Source organism: Lissotriton helveticus, chromosome 6, assembly GCF_964261635.1.
Source record: "Lissotriton helveticus chromosome 6, aLisHel1.1, whole genome shotgun sequence".
NCBI classification, from domain to species: Eukaryota; Metazoa; Chordata; class Amphibia; order Caudata; family Salamandridae; genus Lissotriton; species Lissotriton helveticus.
In genome coordinates this window covers 1,623,416,403-1,623,438,888 of record NC_136067.1, presented here as the reverse complement: position 1 = coordinate 1,623,438,888, position 22,486 = coordinate 1,623,416,403, and the positions used below count along the sequence as shown (strand labels likewise).

Below are 22,486 nucleotides of genomic sequence, written 5' to 3'. Positions count from 1 at the left end.
AAACACTCACCCCTAGTCAGAGATCTGAGCCTAAATCCATCACTTTTTTGCTCACCATGCCATTCTTGTTTGGACCCAGCTATATGCAAATCAGTCTTGACCCTGCTTCCCATAGGAACAGTCCAGCCCGAACTGATCAGCTCATCATGATGCAACTCCTCACCCTCCACTTTTGAATTTGAAAGTATGTTTTTTTAATACAGGAATAAAATCTGCTTGAAAGAATAGGGGAGTAAATAGAGATGGGGACAATGTAGGTCCACTTTGTACATTTACAAATCCAAAGTGTCACACTGGTGATGAGGGAGGGACATAACCTCTAGCTCCTCTGAAAAGCCAGGGCATCTGCCAAAGAGAGATGCATGCTACTAGATGATCCACAAAGCAACACTGCTTTGTCAGATCTATTTTTCCACTCGACCAAATATCCAAGTTGAACTGCTTGAAGGTAAGTCTGTACATGAGGGAATGCCATCCTCCCTGGCAAACAGGTCGGTAGAATATTATTGTAGCCAGTCTTGTTGCCCTACTCAACTAAATATATTTATCATTGACTGAAATTGATCATGTTAGGTGATAATGTTAGGGTAGTTGCCTCAGACGGGTAGAACATCCTTATGCTGACTACAGCTATCCTACATATCCAGAGGATGTGTTGCTTGTGCCATTTTTTGAGGTTGTGCTTTATATCTTTAGCTATTTGAAAGTAACAGAGTAAATACTTGCAACACTGTGTGACCCAACTGTATACTAAGATATGTTATTTTTTTGGCATTTTAGTTTATGGAAAACAGTTCTCTCAGGTTCTCATTTGACGCTGTAGCGGGTTCAACAATAAGGCTTCACATTTTGTAATGCTGATTCTACACCATGAAACCACTTGGTTGGCTCCTAGTGGCTCTTAGAGAGGAGGCATAGAATCAGTAGGATCCTCGAGGGTGACCATAAAATCTACCATAAAATCTACTGCAAACATTGTGCATTAAAATATTCTGAAACCAGTTTGATTACCCTCATCTCTTCTCTTTTCCTAATCACATTTGCTAATGGTTCCAGAGTTCCAGAGGGCAAATAAAAGTGGGAAAGTGAGCAACCTAACCTGGTGCCCCATTCTATGCTAATCTGTGGTTAGGTGGTCCTGTTGACATGGAGGTGGGCTTTTGGGTCTTGGTCTCCCACTGTGTATATGCTTGTCTTTAAGGAAGCTTTTATCACTGTACGGTATTAACATATTGGTTGTTTTCAATTTGATTCTAGTGCTGTTCAGAAATTGGAGTGTATTGCTTTTATTTAAAATACATAAAGTAAAGCACCACTTGTGAACTGCTAAATATAAAACTCATTTGTAGAGAAACTTTAAAATAAACTAGGATGAATCCAAAGTTTAACAACTCAATGTTCATTACAACAGACTTATCCTGTCTGTATGTGTTAATAAATGATGTCTAAGGCACTGCATGATGCTCATTCTCTACCTCAGAGCATACCAGGGTGAGATACAGACAGACAGGGAGAGCGCCATAGAATTGACAGACAATGCAAACACATTTACATGTTTATATTTCTTGGCATTCACACACAGCCCTTTTAATTCATAGTTTCCTAAACTGAAATAGAATAAACAGCAGATTGTCATGTCCAGTTCCTTCCAGATTATGAGATTATCCTGCTGAGGTTTCTTCAAAGAATAAAAAATAATGAAAATGTCATACCTTAGTTTTGTTTTTCGCTCTTCATGGAATCGGTTGACAAATTTGTTAGCTTGACTTTGAAGAGCCCCACGCAATGACATACTTCTTCGCCCACAAACCTTCTCAGTGTCCAGCACAAAGGATTCCACTAACCGTGAAAGGGCAACAAATTCTGAAGAATTCAGCTTCTCAAGAAATCCATCCTAAATGACATATGATATGTGCAGTTAGACTTGACATTCACTGCCATAAAATGGCTATTAAAAAACAACACAGTATGAAATGACCAGGTCTTGTGAAGTAACCTACATATTGAATAATATACACCTACATTACTCATTGATTAAAACTGTCCACATATTCATCACAATTTGGTCAGGGTTGACCATACATTTTCTCTTTTCACAGTTATGCCTATTATCACGTAGTAGCAAAGCTCCAGTTTGGTTACACATTTTAAGAAGCAAACATTCACTGTGAGTAGGTGGAATTTCCTCCTTCCATCTTTTGGTGATTAAATGCTTTGAAATTAAGGCTCCTAAAAAGAACAGATTTCCCAGTCACCCTCACCTAGGTGTACTAGGAGAGAGCAGACCTAAGAGTGGTGTTTTGGTTTGGAATTCCATTTTTCAATTCACCTCTTACTCCAGGAAGATGGCAATGGAATTCCAAAGGTCAGACTGTGGCGTTCTATCATCATATAGCTGGTGATTGCAGGTGGGACCCCCGGCACTGATTTTTGGAGGAAATTGACGGTCATCAACCGACTTTGATCCAGAGCAAGAGACAGAACACTACAAAAAGTGGAAAGGAGGAGGATGAGAAAGATGAAAAAACTGTGACAAAGTAAGAAAGTAGAAATTAATAAAGAGAACCTGTAAGAATGAGATTAAGACCGGGAGTGTCTAGTGGTGGATTAAAGATGCATGAGGTGGAAGCAAGACTATGCAGTCTTGATGTTCAGCACTCTGACCTTCAAAAGCGCCAGCTGCAGATGTCTGAGCAAAACTCTGGGCCCCTACAATTATTCTTTTGACAAATTAAGCACTGCATATACCTACAGTGGTTTGGCATCTAATACAACAAAGGTTGTCATCAGGCATTCATCAGTATATTTTCTTCAGAGTATAATAAAAGTGGAATGCAGAAAGCCACTGGGACTGTCAAACGTTCATACCACATAGCTGGCAGTGCATTTTTATGCATAATTGCTGCATTTAGCCTTCTTCTCTAATCAGGTTAGCTTGACCCCATTTGTGTACACCAGCATCTCCCTCACTAGCAGGATCTTTGTCTTTTAGCCTCATAGCCAGTTTCCGCTGGGTTATAAAATTCCATAATATACTTACGGCCTAATTTAGATTTTGGAGGACGGGTTACTCTGTCACAACGGTGATGATATCCAATCCGCCGAAATATAATTTCCATCATATCCTATGGGATTAATATTTCTGTGATAAATGAGGCCCTTAGTCTGCCCAATAAGCTGCCTAAAAAGTTTTTTACACTGATCACCCATGGCCCAATTTGCAGGTACTTATAAAAGCATCCCCGCATTGTGAGATCAGAAGATGCTTGAGTTAAGCATGCTTTTATTATTTAACCCACACTGGTGATGTCTCCGGGAGTTCATTTGTCAGCTATTTCTGATATGGCTGCTGATATTGTAATATGGTCCCATCTAAGGGCGAGTTTGTGTCATTCCAGTATCAGGAGAAACCTTATAGCTAAGTGATACATCAGTAGGAGGATAGTGATTGCTTTGAATCAGTTTTCTTCGAAAAATTTAAAGTACCATTTCATCTCAAATGGCTTAATCATTTCAGCGATAATGCTTAGGTTGTTCTCAAGTGTTATGTGGCTATCAAGTGTTATGTACAGCTATATGAGCCAAGACAGGTAACCTGTGACATCAGATTCAAGGCCAGACATGTTCTTACAGCTAATTGAACTGTGTTTGTTATCTCATATACATTTTGTGATGATCATGTCCAACGTATTAAAGAACCTCCTGGTAGGTAAACAGGTGGCAGCCTGACTTTCTTTTTTTTTTTTTTTTTTTTTAAAGACACTGGTGAAGTGCAGACATTTTTTGCTCAAATTGCATCTGCCAGTTAAAATGTATGGTTTTAATTGACTCAGTGATATTATCATGAAAGGTTACAAAGTTCAATTTATATAAACTAAATCATGCATGTTGAAATATCTGTGTATCATTGAATACACAACTGAGCTCAGATGGTATGGTAGTTGCAGCTGAGCTAAACAATCAGCCTATGGTCGATTCTATTGATTTATTATCCTGCAATGTTAAAAAAATTAAGAAATAAGTCTCATGGCTCTCTTTGTATTATTGGGTTCACTATCTAAAAACAGAATAATATTGTCAGCATGATGTTTTATTTTAGCTTCAACATGAAAACAGTTAGTCAAGTTGGTATCAATCCTGATCAATACTAGCTCAAAAAAGAGACCAAAAATCAGGAAAGGAAGTGAACTGAGCTGCTTAGCTTGGACCCCATTGCTTATTAAAATATTTTCTCTACTTTGCCACAGATGATAGGATAGGCCCAGCCCCCCTGGTATATGGAGGCAGTCTATGTGATGAACCGTGAAGAGATCCCGAAGGATGCAAAATGTTTCCTATGAGAAGACCCAGATCACCAGTCTGAATTTTCTCTCTGCAATTGGCATCCAAAAAAGCTGTGAATCCCTTATTGCTACCAATCCTTAAATAATAACAAAATATGGTACAAAATAAGCTCACGAGAATAATAATCTGCCCAGTATAAACTGTTTGATCGACCACTACCACACTCTGCGCCATGGAGGCCAGTCTTGTGGCAAAGATTTTCATACAAATTTTGCAATCGGAGTTCAGAAGAGTGATAGGGCTCTATGAACTGCATTTAATACATAATAAACCTTCTCAGAATGATGAAAGTTAACTGTGCTGAGCATATGTTGGAAGAGCTTTGGCAAATGTGGTACTAGAGCATTTTCATTTATTTACGTTACTCTTCTATAGTGTCGCTTCACCGCATAATATTAGGGCACTGTAAATCTAACAAACTGCATATGATATAAACATGCTTACAATGAACATAAATCATAAACCCATGAAGGAAGGAACAGGAGGTGATGGGAAGCCAAGGGTGAGGGGTGGGAGAGGTTAGGAAGGATGGTTATCAAAACAAGCATGTATATGAGAACTAAGCTAAATATGCAGGGCTCTTAGTAGCGGAAGAGGTGAGCCATTGAGAATTTGAGTATTTAATTCCATGAAAAAGGAAGTACTAGGGAACATCAGTCCATAGGAAATTAAATTAAACTTTATTCACTGCCAAAATTCTTTTTAAATGAGGAAATCGGAGTCTGAATAATATTGTTGAAAAGTATACAAAAGCTAAGTATCGTGACGAAACTTCAGAGGGCCATGCAGCCTTAGTAAACTGTGAATTCCAAACAGCTGTGCAAAAAGGTACAACTGTTGCACTGTTAAATTTAAAGTGCAAGTTTTATTAGAAGAAATACAATTTTGTTAAATTAAAATGTAAAGAGGATGGTCTCTAAAGATGAACACAATAAGTGAAAACTGTATATAAATTGGCATGTTAACAGAACAACTGCCTTAGTCTTACTACTTTTCCTCACCAATTAGAAATAAGGCAACAGAAGGTAATATGAATGCATACCATCCATGTTTAACTAGTTTGCATATAATAGACCTCTGTCCCATTACAACAACACTCTTAAATAAAAGGGAAAACTCTGCTGTGTTTCTTTAATATGTCACAGATGAGCATAGGCAGATAGCCTTAGCCCTGCACCCACCTGGGCACCAGACTTTCATAGCACCCTTACCAAGAGAGCAGCTGCATGTCCTTGGCTAAAATGGAACAGCTTGGCCTTCTGACAAATGTTATTTATACAAAAGTGACTTTTTAACACAGGTATATCGACTCTAATAAGGGACGGCATGTATATTCGGCCTCCTGGCTGCCCTGTTTCACAACTCCTCTCTTGCAAGAAATGCGTTAACACAATATTAATCATATCAGGTTGGTTATCAACCAGAAACAATTCCAAATGTTCTCTTTAGAAAGGCAAATAATTTCTACTGCGAGAGATTCCTCACCTTTTGAATATTCCTGAAAAGACAGACTGGATCCAGAAACGTTACAGCACTACCTCGGTGAGCTGCCAGGTGGCGCTGTGCGGCTCCACACCAACGCAATTCTGCTCAGCAAATGATAGGCCGAGTGTATATGGGTACCCTCTGCACGCGGAACTCAGTTGCTCTTGAGGCTGTCCGTGGCCCCAGATGCAGACCCCAAGGGTAAATTGGTTATTAATGTGTAGAGTCGAATCACAGAATGGAAAGGATGGGGCGGCTGGGGAGGAATCTGCAGCTAGACAGAGTCTCTACCAGAAAGAGCAATACCGAAGGTAGGTAACCTGATTCAGACCTCTAGCTCAAATTCTCCATCATTTGAATAGATACCAGGACAATACCTATTCAAAGGTGGGTCTGTGTATGGACTGACACCAGAAAGCTCTGCAGGATCAAGCAGGCAAAAGGCCTCTCTTTGCAAAATCTGACTGTCCTGACAATAGTGCATTCTGAACATGTGGAGGGATACTCTCGAAGCTAGCATATATCTAGGACAGGTACTCCATGTGCCAACGCAGTGGATGCAGCTTTGGCCATGGTAGAATGATCATGCAGTCCTTCCGGAGGCAGCATTTTGGCCACTGCACAGCAGATCCTAATGCAAAGCATGATCCACCAAGAGATGGTCCTCCTATGCACAGCCTTGCTTTCTTTTGCGCTCCAGAGAACCCCACAAAGAGATAATCGTCCACCTAGTGTTGGTACGACCAATGTAAAGGATGAGAGCACACTTTTAGCAACTAAGCGATTGAACCTCTCCTCCGTACAGGGGTGAGGTGGAGCATAGAATGCAAGCAGGGTGATAGTTTGACCAATGTGGAAGGGCGTCCATCTTTTGGTAGAAATGATGCTCGCGTACACTGAACCAGAATGTCTGAGAAGAAGGTAGCGCATGGTGGATTGACACAAAGGGCCTGAAACTCACGCATGCACTATGTGCTGGTGAGGCAATGAGGATCATCATCTTAATAGTAAGGAGCCCTTAGAGACAGGTGTAAAACAGCTAGAACAGAGTGCCCATCAAATAAATTAGGAGAAGATTATGGCCACATTGGGGGCAAAGGGAGTAGAAAGAAAGAAATGTTATAGTCCTTTCAAACCTCACCCTAAAACTGTTGATTTAAACAAAGAAGGCTAATCTGGCAACCATAAGAAAGCCTAGAGAGTCAAAAAGATAACCTTTAACTGTACCCAAAACTTATGTTGGGCAAGATACAAAACAAACAGAACGTCTCATAGCTTGGCCTAATATACATATATATATATATATATATATATATATATATATATATATATATATATACACACACACACACACACTCACAAACATATGCCCTTTCAAACTATGGATAAGCGCATACACACAAACACACAAGTATATATATATATATATATATATATATATATATATATATATATATATATATGCAGTACGTCGTCGTCCAAACAGCAATCCCAGCCGTGAAAAAAGACGAGGCAAACCCAATGATGGTGCGTGTTATTTTATTAAGCCCAACACCACTCTGCCATTGTATATATATAGTAACAACGATCTCTTAACCTTCTTTGCCATAGATCATAGCCCAGTCAATCTCACAGGGGGGGACAGGATAAAGAGGCTCAGAAGACTGGAGTCCAGGTAAATAATAGATTTGTGTACCAAGTCCCCCGGAGGCCTGAACAGTAATGAGGAGTTGGCAGTACACCTAGGGTAGAGGGCTATCCGCTCTGGGAGTATGAAATTACGTCTCTGCGTATGGAATTAACTGTTGTATATAATGTATATAATACTGTTACTTGAAATGTAAATATGATGCCTAGAATTGCTTGATTATTGATTGGATTGATGAACAGAATCAGAAGTGCACTTTGCTCCTCCGTTCTGGAGGAATATGAATTACTAGTTTATCGATAATTTATGTTTGGATTTTGAATTTTTATTTCACTTTTGGGTTAGAGGACCAAGCATGGCGATGAGGGATTAGCGATCTGGCCCATTCAGGGAAGTATTTATATTATGATGGTGCGGGTGCGTCTTATTAAATTACATCGATATATAGCGAAATTGCCCATCCAGGGCTTTATATGCTTTATATAAATGTTACCTTTATAAGGTAACATTTATTTACTGAGGAAGTCGCAGTTTATATGTATATACATTTATTTTGTGACTATGTGCTGCTGAGGTATTTTAATTTCGCAGTAATATTTTGCATATGCTTTTGGTGTTGATTTTTGAATATATGTATTGGTCCTTTGTTTGTGTCCATGCTGGTAACAAACAGGAAATGTGGTCACGAGTAAACATAAAATATGTCCGTTTATGGCGCGCCCTCATACCATCGAGGAAGGCGACTTCCGAAACGCGTCTGGTGCGTTTGAGGATCAAATAAAATCTACTGACTCTCCCCCATGAGTGCTGTGTCTTTTCTAATGAGGAGAGGGGGCGAGTAGCGGAATATTGGTAGGAGCACCCCCCGCACAACAGCGCCCGTTCATGAGTGCGTGAGTCTGGTGCAAGTGAAGCGAGGATCTAGATATATATATATATATATGTATATATATATATATATATATATATATACACACACACATTTATTGCAAAGTGCTCCGGGATCCTGAGCGTGGGCGGGACAATTCAGAGCTTATGACTATTGATGAAGATCCCCTGTAAGAGAACTAGTTATTTACCTTCATGTAACACTCTTTCTGGTGGATACTCTAGCTAATCGCAGATTACTCACCTTTAGAATATTGACAAGACTGCATTCGGAGAGCTTTCTCAACATTGCTCTCGCACACCGGTAGGTCGTATTGTTTGTCTAAGCAGTAACGCCACACCGCCCCAGAAGTGATCGAGCGGAGTCACCTATAAGTATCTCCCCTGACAGCTCTCATCAGTTTTATCCATCCTTCTATTTCAGCACCTCCAGATGCAGAGCGTTAAACAAACTGTAGATGACACTGTGTCAGTCTCTAATTTGGAAACCTTTCAGATGTAAAAGAGGCATCCACAGAATGGAGGGAGGAGGGAGGGCAGTGAGGAATATGCGGTAAGCTACAGTATCCATCAAAAAAGTGTTATACAAGCTAAGTCATTTATTCTTCTGATGGAAACAACTAACAGGAGATTTCTCACCTTTAGAATACATACCGTAGCAGTACCTGCCAAATGTGGAGCGTGTGGGTAGTGGACTCAGTTAAATGCAGTGGGAATGTCATTTTGGTCTGTCAAGACAGTAGAGTTTAGTGTATGAATGCCTGCTGCCGATGTCCCAGCCTGGCGGATATCCAGCACAGGCATCCCTTGGACCAATGCTGTTGAGGCAGCCTTTACCATATTGGAAGGGGCTCTCAAACCTTCCTGGGGCTACTTCTTGTGCAGTGCTTAGCAGATTTTAATACAGAGCACTGTTTACCTCGACAAGGTCTTCTTTCACACTTTTAGCCTTTTTTGTTACCGAAAACCCCAGAAAGAGTTGATCATCCACGCAATGTTCTTTTGTCAGACACCCAAGGACTTCGCAATATGCACACAAAAAAAGCAAAACCGGCATTTTTGTAAAAAGCCCACCATTTTTACAAGAGTGCCTGCAAAATATGCTAAAAAACCCATGATGTACACCCTCTCTTTACTGGCTCTGTGCTGCCTCTGAGCCAGTAAAGAGTGTGAGCAACAGGCCATCAGGCAGAAAAGGTGTTAAATCCCTCTGTCGCCTGCCTTTGAAATGCAAAGAGCCCCCTGCTGTGTGATTAGCCTGGAGATTGCCTGATACGTTTATGAATCCCCTATGGACTCTGAAGGCCCTTAAAAGGCTCTCCTGCCCCGACCCTCCACTGCACTCCTGTCCCTCGACCCGTTCGTCTCCTATTAACCCCAAACCTCTCCAGTCTTCTCCGTTTTTTAGGTCTCGCTGAGCCAGCGCATGCGCTGCTCAGCAAGACATTTAGTAAGTGGGTTTTCAAAGTGCTACCCACAAGCTTTCGCAGGCCTCAAGCTTGCGTGCACGTACTTGTGCACGTGCGCAGCCGCCATCTGCCTTTCTTTTCTCCTCCTCCGCATCGCTCCCCATTACTTTCACGGCCACACGGCCGTGTCACTTTCACGGCCGCGCAGCCATTACTTGTTTCCGATTGGTATCAGACCTGGCCACTAGATGGCAGCAAACGTGCCCGTGAACACGAAAAGATTTCGAAGGATGACAAGCAAGGAGCGGTTTGTAGCTTTTAGCTTTCTTTTTTGTCCTGCTGACATTCATGTGCTGCAAGTGGTACAAACGTTCACACAGCAGGCTTGTTTGAGTTTTTATGTTATTTAGATATATGTGAATACAAACAGGATGCAGCAAAAAGTGCCTTTCGTATGGGTGTCCTTTTCATTATTATGAGTTCTTGCCTCGTTGAGTAGATGCTGCAAGTCATTATTATGGTAGAATACATTGGATATAAATATTAGAGTTTGCTCAATTGTCTCTTCCTTCCGTTGCTAGTCGCCCCAGGTGAAGCGGCTTCGTCTGCTCATGGTGCACGTTTCCTGCTTGTTTCACTTAAAGCGCGCGCTCAACACACACGCGATGCTGGTCTTCAGAAGGCACACATTAACTTCTGAACAGAGTGAAGCAAGAATAGAGCGCTCACCACTCGCTGGACGCTGGTCTTCAGAAGGCACTACTTTAACTTGCTTTTTTCACCTAAAGCGCTCGCTCACAACCTGACCCACGCTGGTCTTCAGAAGGCACAACATTAACTTCTGAACAGAGCGAAACAAGAATAAAGCGCTCAACACTCGCAGCACGCTGGTCTTCAGAAGGCACAATATTAACTTGCAGAACAGAGAGAAACGCGAATAAAAAAATGGAACCAAATAGCAAATCACAGTTCTAAATTTGCCCAAAACGTTAGGTGAACCGTCTGAAATCAAGTTGAGCACCTCGAAGCCTGTGCAGACTTTCACTATGTGAAAAAATAAAACTATAATCACAAGAGTTCTGGACGCTCTCAGCCCCTTCCCTACCTGCGCCGTGCACATTGTTGTGCATTTAGGAAGTACACTGTTTCACTTCTGTCGAGATGCTGAAGTCAATCCCTTCCCACCCTCTCATCACTCGTTTAGCAAATGAGGGCTAATCAGCTTGTTTAGTTTACCTATGTTCTGCCAGTGATCTGATCCCACGGAGATGTAAGGAAGTCTCATCAGTCATCAAAGCATGTTCTGAGCCAAGGCGGTGACAGGTGTCACTTAATGAGGATACTTGCAGCGTATCCTGTACCTCGAGGTTATACCTTGACATATACATCACTTAGTAATAGAATTCAGCCAAGTGTAAAATAATGTAACATGGGATTTGTAACTGCAACTTGCCATCTTGATTTCTTCACCATAATAGATGTGCTAAAGCCTTTTGATTATATAGTGACGTGGTTTCTCCCCCCCAACCCCTCTGCATAGGTATGAGCATAATTGTGTTTAATCACCAGCACCATGGATCCAATGGTGTACGCAGCATTATCTAAATGATTAAAAGGAATGGGCAACTGAATCTCGGGTAGTGTAATTGCTGATTCTGGTTTGTATACAGCTTTAACATCTCATTGAAAGGCCTGAAAGTAATACGGAGTTATGAAGCTAAGTACGAGTCAAATGTGGCTAGCTACAAAGCATCCTCCTTGTCCTGGTTTTCTAACTATGGATGTTGGTGGTTTGAAATGGATTAGTCGGAGCATTACAGGCACAGATCACACACACTAAAGTAACTTGAGGCTCGGCTCCTCAACAAAAGCCGGTCTGCTGGCGCTGACTGGCTGTTTTTGACTGGAAACCACTCCTTCAGGAAAAGGCAGTTATTTTGAACTTACAGCTATGTTGAATGAATGGGTTTTTGGAAAATGGCATCACTTCAGATTAATTTGTTTCGGTTATTCTCCTTCCCTTTTTAATTGGCACAGGATTTTATGAAAACGTAACCATCCCGTTGCTGACATTTAAAGCAGCAACTGATTTATCTAGAGTATGTAGACATTTGTGGATCATTGTGACAGACTGGGCAAAAACTGTCAAATTGTATGATCTTCTGTTTTCCCAAATAAATAAATAAAAATATATTGATGTATTCTAGATTTATGCAGCACAAACCTGTATCTTTAGTCATCTTAAAAGTTCAGGATATCCCTAACTGCAACTATGTCACACATCTGATTTTCAGATGACTCCTAATATCGGTATAGGGTTGGGCAGCATGCATGTCTCGCTCTTATTTCAGTGAACTTATCCACGACTTATACAAGATACTTTGTGAAGTTCAGCTCGGCTGTTCTAGATGTGATCAATTCTAGTCCCACCAGCGATTTACCTGAGGCGTAAGTAAGCAAGCACCATGTTTACTAAAATGGTAATCATATCTCTGTATAAACACAGAGCAGGGAGAAAGAGGCTTTACCAAATCAAGTGTCCTCATTTGCCACGAATCTCAGATAGTTGGCTTCTCTTTTCAGCAAATGTTATTCATAAGTGGGCTGTAACTTACTTTTAACTGCTTGCAGGACTCTCTCTTTTCTCTTACCTTTCTAGTTTCTCCTCACATTCAAAAAGTAATTAATTCAAATGCCTGCCCCTCTAAAAATCGAAGGGCACTGAAGTCATCTGTAAATTTCATGCTTTGCTGCTATTAAGTAAAATATATGTAATTAAATGTGAGAAAATACAAATGTGCAACTTCAGCCATTTTTTGACACTAGAAATGCTCATGCCTTATTAACTCTTCTGCTCTGAAAAGCTAGTTAGTTTACTTGTATGAATGGTTACTTCAGGGCAGGCTGCTCTCGTTTCATCTGAATAGTGTCATGGAAGCCATTCGGTGTTCCAGCCTCATCTGGTTCTGCAGCAGCCCCTCCTGTTGTCGTGTTAAATTTCTTCCCGCCCCCCTTCCTGTTGACCATGCTGTCTATAAGCGCGACCCCCTATCGTTGTCTCCTGCCCCCTCCCGTTGTCCATGCAGTCTTTACTCCCCCCACCTCCCGTGTACTGATGTCTGTACAAGACACTCTAAAGGATGACCGCCCCTGTACATTGTTTAAAATCTACTTGTTTAAAAGTATAAAGGCCTATTTAAGACGTGCTCACTTTCTTAAACAGACTGAACTGAGGGCACAAAACTGTTACTTTATTCACAAAACATTTTTTCCACTTCTAGTGATATGATTCTGTGCACACAAGAGTACTTCACTACCCGCCTGCTGGGGGGAAGTGGCAGCATAGTTAAGATAGAATGGGGAAGAGGTGTAAGAATGACAGAGGTGTGTGGTATTTTATTATTATGTGTATATCAGCAGTGCTCTCTATGAGGCCTACCCACGTGCACCATTGCAGATCTCGTATCCCGCTACTGCAGGCCTTCTTTCTTGCCATACTTTAATAAATTAAGGTTTATTGTCTCTATAATGTGCTGCACGGCTAAACACTTATGCGGTCCCAAAGGCGAGACCTATTGGCTATGCCAATGCTTGTTTTATATACCCTGAACCTTCTCTACCACCACTTTATCGCCTTCCCCCACACGTCCCCAGCCCCGGCTGCCCTGCATGCACAGGTTGCCTGATGCCAAAAACAGCAGGTTTCATATTGTAATCTACTCTCTTTGGCATCAGATACTCTCTGGTTCCAGGCGCTGTGCTGCTGGAGATTCTGCAACGTTACAGACTGTGACATACCATAGTCTCCAGCAGTGACCGAGCACAGGTTTTCAGTATTTTTGTAGGAGGCATATTTTTGCCCAAAAATACAGCGAATTTTGAGGTTTTGGGCCGCAAATGTAGCTTTTTTTGGCTGCAAAATGTGCCACCCAAATCAGCAAAATCCTGGGCGGGGCGGGTCTGCTTTGTGCAGTGGATGTAAAAGCTCTATGCCCTCTTAGGGTCTATACCATCAATTCTCTCTTTCCCTTTTGAGTGGTGAGGTGGGACAAAAACAGCTGGCAGTGATAGAATGGTCAAAGTGGAAGGGAGTGACGATCTTTGGAAGGAGTGCTGTCCAGGTAATCAGCACAAATTTATCTGAAAGAAGGCGATGTAGGGCAATTGTACCGATAAGGCCTACACAGTTCTCTCACTCAGCACACCAGGCAATAGCAATAGGAAAGACTATCTTCAATTTTAAGTGCCTTATGGAGCAGGTATATAAAAGCCCAAAGGGGAAAAACATAAGAAATGTCAAGACCATTTTTGAGTTCTACTGAAGCATTGGAGGCGAAAACATGGGTCCAACCTTTCATAAAACGCATCACAACCGGTGACTTAAATAAGGATGGTTAGTTCATTAAACACAAGACATAACACTTCAGTGTCCCAACCACACAACCCTGCTTGGCCAACGATAGCACCAACAAACAAGCATTTACAATGCAACGGTTTCGCCTTTGGAGAAGTTAGAGCTATTGGCATTGTAAAAGACAAAATTTGTATTTATGTGTTGGTTTTGAAAACAGATAAATAAATGGCATTGTCATTTACATTGCCAATAGCTTAATCTCTCGCAAATGTGAGAACTATTGTACCCTACGGACGAGCTCAGCAGACAGCAATTACTACCACACACACACACACACACACCCAGAGCCACACACACACATCCAGAGCCAGCCCCACACCCAGAGCCAGCCACACACACCCAGTGCCAGTACCCGGAAGTAAAATAAATGTACACATGACATGAGGATTTTAACAATCGATGACAATGAAATAACAAGCAACTAGTTAAATACGGACTGGACTGTAGAATTAACACTGGCATCAATTGCCTGCATGCCCGGAAATGGCCTGATTGCCACTTTTTTTAATGGGTACCGGATTGTCAGTGATTCGGGGGGGGGGGCATTTCAGTGCCACACAGAGGAATGGGAAGCATATTTCAGTTACACGAAGGGGGATGGGCATAACAGGTCACAGCAACAGTGCGAAAGGAACTCGCCAATTTCTCCGGTTTAAAAGAGGGCTCAGAATGGAATTTGTGTGTCAACACAGGGATGAGCGGGGAAGAGATGGGAGTGGCATAACAAGGTGACACCAAAGGGTAAGTTAGAAATACACCTATGGAGATGCATTCGGCACACATGAATGGAAAGGGCGAGCATACTACACACGGCTGGGAAGGGCATGTAATCGTAACTGAAGGAGAGATGGGAAGGTCATGTCACTAGGACACACACATGAATGGAGAGGACATATATGACGCACCTGGACTGTAAGGGAAAGTTGTCCTGACACACAGATATGATAAAGACATATACCATGAGCACACAAACGGGAAGCACATACAAATCGCATGATGGTGAGAGACAGGGATATGGAGGTCATTTTACAAGGGCGCACAGATAAATGGGGAGGGCATATTGTTACAGAGAGGGATTGGTGTATTATGTCCCAGGGAAACAAACGCATGGTGTGGGGACCTGAAGGGCAAACCACGGTGACCTAGAGAGGGATGATACTGTCACCTCGACACATGGGACGCGCAGCGCACCTGTCACTAGATCTCTCCTCCCTCCCCCATGCAACCATCAGAGGTCTCCGTAAAAGCCCGGCCTGCTGCCGCACGCGGAGGACTTTTATGTCCAAGAGGAAGCATGGAAAACGCTGAAAAGATGCACTTTGCCCAGACCCACGCAAGAGCAGACGGACTAACCCCGTTTTTGAAGCCCAGCATGTAGCCGGGGTCGCCCGGCTTCAGCAATAGCCATTCTTACCTTTACTGCAAAGCCGTGGAGCTGCGAACGGGAGAAGAGCGACAGCAGGTCGAGAGGGGTGGGACTTCCGGAGGGCCGAATGACAGTGCGGGAAGAGATGGGCGGGTCCTCTGGGTCTCCAAGTGACGCAAGTAGAATAGGGCGGGACTCGCCTTACAGCTTGTAATCCATACAAGAGGCGGCCATGTTGGGGGTAAAAGCGGCACACTCGCGGTTTTAGTACACCTAACATGGCATTCGCGCGAATGGCACCAGTTTGCGATATTCGGCATTTATGTAATTCATGACACGATACGCTTGCTCTTCGCCGCTCGACACCTCTTTTTATACACAATTATCGTGATTAAAAAGGGGTTTGCTCTTCAACGATCAGTCCTTTCTCCTCCTAAAGAAAGTATGTAGAATGGTAATTTCCCACCTGAGCAAAGAAAGATTGATCTTGAAAGCGTCCCCCTAGGGGAGACGTCCCCACAGTGCACACCTTGTTCTCCAGATGAGTGGTGTGATCCCATTCACGCCCACCGCCGCATGACGTAGGGAAAGGGGTGGGATGAGTAAAAATCGCGGGAACGCCCCCGAATCTGGTCCGGCCTTGACGGACAGATCCGGCTTCCAATGGCTAGCCTCCATTTATGGAGCGAGCCAATGGGAGCCGGGGGACGTTCCCATATCCCATATAGTAAACATTAGATTTCGCCTGCGCGAACTGCTTGCGCAGTAACGCCAGGTGGAAACCTAAAAAGCATCTCATGGATTCTGTGCTGGAAGAATTCGGATTTTCAGGCATCAAACTAGGCAACAATTTTCTCCCAGCACCTTGCAGAGATGGACTGTCATCCTTGAGGCTAGATGCCCATCCACAACCACTTGGGTCGGCAAATCAAATGCATTCAGGTGAGGTAATTGCATTTCCACACATGTGCTTTCGAGGTTGTGTTTTCTTATGTAGGATCCTGCCTCATACCTGAAAGAGAAGGTCCTTCTGAAATGGTAGTAGGATCAGAGGAAAAATGCTCAGGGGCTCTGGGCGCCACACTCTCTTTGCCCAGTCTGGGCAGGAGAATGATTTGTTACTGGTCGGTCTTAATCTTCTTCAGAGCTTGAAGCAGGAAAGATAACAAGGGAATGCATACAGGAGCACCTTGATTGCCTTGGCCGAAACTTCAGGGTGCAAAATTAATGACGCTGCAGTCTTGATGGTGGAAAACATCCGTAGCCATGGCGTGTCCCACTCCTCGAAGATGCCCTGCATCACATCTGGATGGAGACGCCACTCATGATCTGCCAGTAGACGCCTGCTTAGCTAATTTGTTCTGACTTTCAATTGCCTCACCAGGAGTTTGGCTGCCAGAAAGATGCTCAACGGCACCCTTGGAGAGGAAAAGAACGATCTAGTTATACTTATATGAAAAAACGTGACATATACAAAGTGTGGGTATAAGGAGTTTAAGTTATTATGGATTACCTATTTTGTATTACATGCAAAAATACAAAATATATATCTGATGTGCAAAACTATTTGGTTAGCATATCAACTTACTTTTGCCCTTGCCATGAGAAATTTGACACACCGATCATGGCAGATATCGGAGGCGCTGTAAAGTAGCTCTTGGATGTTATTTGCGAGTTTTCCAAGCTCCAAATCAGTTACCTTTATGTCATCGCTGATTCTGAAAACGAAAACTGATATGTTTTTATTATTTTATTAGGCAAGTCCTCATACATTTGAAGTGTGATTCTTTCCAACATTACCTTTACATGAAAAATACACTTTCCTGGTGGATAGGAATAAACCTTAATTCCAATTGGCCACAATACTACAGGTGCAGGCACAGAGAAGAAATTGTGTAAAACAACCTTAACTACTGTATTAAAAACATTATCTACCTCTGTAGAATTTCTTGCACATTTTCAGTTCCTCTGTTTCTCAGTTTATCCCTTCTATCTTTTGCCAGTTTTATTCCAACAGAATCTAACTATTTTACCTTTACAATCTTTGTATCCCGTCTATATCAATAATTATTTAACATTGTTTAAAGCTCTTCATCTATAACAACTGGACTATCACCTCTCTTAATTATGCAGTACACAAAAATCTTAAATATAAAAAATGCATTAGGACTCGATACATGGCTTAGACAAAAACATTCTCTAGTGGGTCCCTTCTCTATGGCACTCTTTACCTGAACAACTGAGAAAAAATTAAAATGTACTTACAGATTGGGCAGTGTTACATAGTTGATGCCCTAGTCGCTCCACGAAATATCACTAAAGGTGGGTTTGGCAAGGGTGATGGGGTGCCCTTTAATAATTAAGTTACAACTTGCCATGAGCTAGTGTTGATGAGTTACAAGTAGTAAGATAGGAGAGTTGAGTTTGGAGTATGAGATGCCCTTCTGATATAGTTTTAAGCAGGTTTAGAAGACGCTCCTGTTGATCTGTTAGAGTTATCCTCTTTGTTGAGCATTAGCTTTTGGAAGGCCCCTTGCTGATATCTCTGCGAGATAACCCTGTTGTGAACAGAGGTGCATTTTGTAAATTAACAGGCACTCATTTTGTTTTTATAGAAGTGTCACTTATTTTCATGTTTTATGATAAGTTCTGTTAGATCATCCTGACTTCCTCCTTCTAATGTTTCTGTGTCTTACGTGATGAAGGGTACTTGATGTGTTGAAAGCTATAAAGTATATCTGTGACAGTAGGTTGGATGCTCCTTTTGTGCTTGCAATGACGTGGATAGGGTTCACTGTCATTGTGAATGCCTTGTGCACAGGGGAGACAAGTTGTAAATTATGTTTTATTTTACTTTCTACTGCTTCAAGGTAGAATATTGAAGGAGATATTTTATAATCCTGTGTTCATGTCAGGAGGACTACCATGACATTAAAAGCAAGTTTCCAATCTATGACCTAATAGGAGCTAAGCTGTAAAGATAGAAGCTCCTGGGTGAAGATGTCTTCTTCGGGTGAGTCATGCTTTGTAGATTTGCCTGGCAATACCTTTACAACCCGGGCATTACAGCGCAAGCCATTACAATGACTTGCGCTGGATGGCACTCTAAGCTAAGGAATAGTATGATTTACTATTCCAACACCTTCCCTACTGTAACGTAGGCTGGAGTTGGAATAGTAAATCATACTATTCCTAAGTCCAGCGCCCTCCAGCGCAAGTCGTTGTAACGACTTGTGTTGTAATGCCTGCATTGTAAAAGTATCGCAGTGTGAACACCGCTATGTAACATCGTATATTCCTATAGACCTCCAATTGGGCAGATGATGACGTATCCTGCCTCCCATTGGGTGCCCATGATAGTAAGAGGGTAGATCATTAGGGTTTGGAGGCTGCCGGAGAGTGGTGGACTGCCTGACCCACAGAATCTGTGGGTACTGAGTCCTCGGCCATGCAGAGGCTGGGAAGCTTGCACGCTGCAGTTGCTGGATGGGTATAGACGTGGCTGGAAGCCCTTCAGTGGCCACAAAAGGCGATCTGGGGATGGCGAGGGCCCATGGAACCTGGCCATAGCTCTCTTAAAGCGCTCCAGCGCTGAATCTGCCTAATCTCCAACATCGTATATTCCTATAGACCTCCAATTGGGCAGATGATGACGTATCCTGCCTCCCATTGGGTGCCCATGATAGTAAGAGGGTAGATCATTAGGGTTTGGAGGCTGCCGGAGAGTGGTGGACTGCCTGACCCACAGAATCTGTGTGTACTGAGTCCTCGGCCATGCAGAGGCTGGGAAGCTTGCACGCTGCAGTTGCTGGATGGGTATAGACGTGGCTGAAAGCCCTTCAGTGGCCACAAAAGGCGATCTGGAGATGGCGAGGGCCCATGGAACCTGGCCATAGCTCTCTTAAAGCGCTCCAGCGCTGAATCTGCCTAATCTCCAAAGAGACAGGAGACATCAAAGGGCATTTCCATAAGCGATGCCAAGACATCCCCTGAAAAGCTGGTTGTTCGCAGCCAGGCCTGGCCCCATAAGGCCACAGTTGAGGAAACCACTCTGCCCAGTGAGTCAGTGGTATCCAGTCCCTATCCGATTGAGAACTTAGCTGCATCTCTAAAGTCGGCAACAGCCTGGGAAAGTATGGCCTGGGCTTCCTCAGGAACCACGGACAACATCTGTGCAACCGAATCCTGTAGAGTATGGGAGTAATGGCCCAAAAGGCATGCTTTGTTCAAGGACTGGAGTGTCAAGATGGAAGAAAATATCTTCTTGTCTAAGGTGTCCAGCCTCGTGGATTCCATATCCAGTGAAGCGGTAGGGAATTTACCAGGATTAACATGGGAGGTAGAGGCTTGGATCACCAAGCTCTCCGGGGTAGGGTATTGGTTGAAGAAACTGGGGACGCCTGGGGCAGGGCAGTGGTGCCAGGCAATCGTCCTGTTCCCAGGATACCCTGTGCTGGGCTTGGACAAAGTCCCAAGCAAGGAGTCGCCAAGGGCTTCATTACATGGGAGAAGCCGTTCTGAGGGGGCCATTCCCGGCTGAAGCACCTCTGTCAAGACGTTTGTCTTGACGGCCACTGATGGTAGGCTAAGGTCCAAGACCTCGGACGCCCTCCTCACCACCATTGCAAAATACACTCCCTCCTCTGTAGCCACGGTAGGGGAAGAAAGCATGCCAATTTCTAGAAAAGTGTCCTCTGACAAGTCAACACGCCAGTCTATGTTGGTATCTAAGGGCTGATATTCTTCAGTGTCCAGTGACCCCTCCTTCCAGAGTCCTAGCGCATTGGAATAGGGCTCATGCTCCTGCCTGGAAGGCATGGCTCCAGTCAGCACCGGACGAGGCCCTTCTGGCTCCATGTCAGAGTTGATGATAAGAATGGGGACGGCGCCACCTGGTCAGAGCCAAGAGCGTCGGCATGGATTCCGGTGTCTGGGAAGGTCGAGGTGGAACGACCGGTGCTGGCCCAGATCCAGCCATGGATCCAAGGGGCCCAACTGACACCAGGGCCGGATCCTCCGGCTTGGAACCATTAGGGGCCATCCCGAATCTGCAGGACTCAAAGGCGCGCTGGCGGGATAGGGCCGGTTAAATTGGAGGCGTATGGCCTCATAAAACTGCTGGAGTTGAGCGGAGGTCACTTTGGTTCCCAGAAACTCAGGGAAGCCTGGAGCCAGCCCAGGAACTGGCTCAACAGTGGAGCCAGGCCTAGAATGACTAAGGTCCCTCATCTCACTGGCCGATGGATGGACGAGGTGAAGTCGAAGACCTCTTCAGCTACTTACTCTTTGTCTTGTGGTGGGACTTACCCTAGTGATCCGAGGACTTTGAGTGCGACGAAGGTCATGGGCCTCAGTGACCGATTCCATGACCTTCCTCTCAACTGGGATGGATTGAGACTGTCACGGCATTGCATGTCGAGCTACCACAAGCTTGAGGGATTAATTGGCCGACAGTCAACCCAGGTCTTCACGCCATGGTCGTGCTCGAGGCAGGGTCAGTCACTGGCATCAATCGGTGACAGGTGCCGCAGGGCTTTAAGCCAGCCTTCCTAGATGACATTCCTGCCTCACCAGGAGAAAAACATCTCAACAGACTTCAACAAAAGTCGGAAAAAGTTAGTCAAATAGTGACTAGGAGTATCACTCTCCAGATCGGAGCTAACTGGCACGGAAAGAAAATAACTGACATCAGCGCACAGGGGTGGCGTCCATGTAGGCACCACGCAGGTCACTTCCTGTGCGTTTGCTGCCACACAGAACTGAACAATGCCACCTACAGGCAAGCAGGGGTATTGCTCACAAAAAATTAAGGAATATGCGGCTAGAAGTCTCTATCAGATTTAAAAATATACAGGACGGAGAGGGTGCTCAGAGGCTACATTTATATGTAAAGATTATTTTTGAATGCATGGGTTTTGAAGGATTCCTAGAAGAAACAAAGATTTAGGACTAGTGGCTTGTCGTCTTTGGAAAGTTCCAGGTACTTGGTGGAAAGAAGTGGCAAGGGGCTTTTTTCATGTTTTTTTAATTCTTGGCTTTTGCAAATTCTAGCATAGGTTGGGATTTTCAGGTAGGAAGGTGGGTCTTGGCGACTATGCATATAAAGCAGCAAAATCTAAAGTTGATTCTTGACTCCAGAGGAAGCTAGCAGAAGGACGTCAGAATAGGGGTGATAGGTTGCAGTGTACATCGTTCACATGCTAAGCGTGCAAAAGTAAACAAGACCCAGCAGCCTGTGGAACCAATATTCTTAATGATGGACACATAATAGACATTGTCCTGAGTTGTCTCTCACCTTCAAAAAGAGTGGTTTTATTATTAAGAATGGTTCTTGTAGAAGAGGCACTCACTAACCTCGCAATCCTCAAAACAAAAGAAAAATTGCATATCAGTGTTGAGATAAATCACTGTAGGGGCCAGTTCATTTTAAGGATACTATAAACTTGATGCATGAGGTAATTCAGCTGTGACGTGTCAGCAGGGTGCTCCAAATCCCTTTGACTGTTTAAGATGGCTCCCGTGAGCCGTGAGCTGACGAGCTCTGTGAGCACCTGCGCGCTGAGAGTGGCACTAACCCTGAGGAAACTGCGGCAGCAGGTCCAGCGACCTATGAACATTTTCCCCACTGATGAAAGAGGAATCTAGAAACACGTGTCTGGGGATACACTTGAAAAGAATACTGGTACTGGCACTGGCCAACAAACTGTGAGAACTGTGTGTGAAGGTTGTAACACTGAACCACATCGACCATGATGCATGAGGTAATTCAGCTGTGACGTGTCAGCAGGGTGCTCCAAATCCCTTTGACTGTTTAAGATGGCTCCCGTGGGCCATGAGCTGACGAGCTCTGTGAGCACCTGCGCGCTGAGAGTGGCACTAACCCTGAGGAAACTGCGGCAGCACGTCCAGCGACCTATGAACATTTTCCCCAC

The 22,486-nt window shown here is 43.6% G+C and overlaps 1 protein-coding gene across 2 annotated transcripts in view; it reads right to left on the bottom strand.

Moving 5' to 3' along the window:
* The window catches only part of VPS54 (VPS54 subunit of GARP complex), a 624,042-nt gene that overhangs the window by 299,688 nt on the left and 301,868 nt on the right, over positions 1-22,486 (bottom strand). For both annotated transcript variants that reach the window (XM_078649430.1, XM_078649431.1), the window contains exons 14-15: positions 17,143-17,272; positions 1,713-1,894 (exon numbers count right to left, since the gene is read on the bottom strand). In XM_078649430.1, the coding sequence (XP_078505556.1) occupies positions 1,713-1,894; positions 17,143-17,272 (312 nt within the window). The remainder of the gene's footprint in view (positions 1-1,712; positions 1,895-17,142; positions 17,273-22,486) is intronic.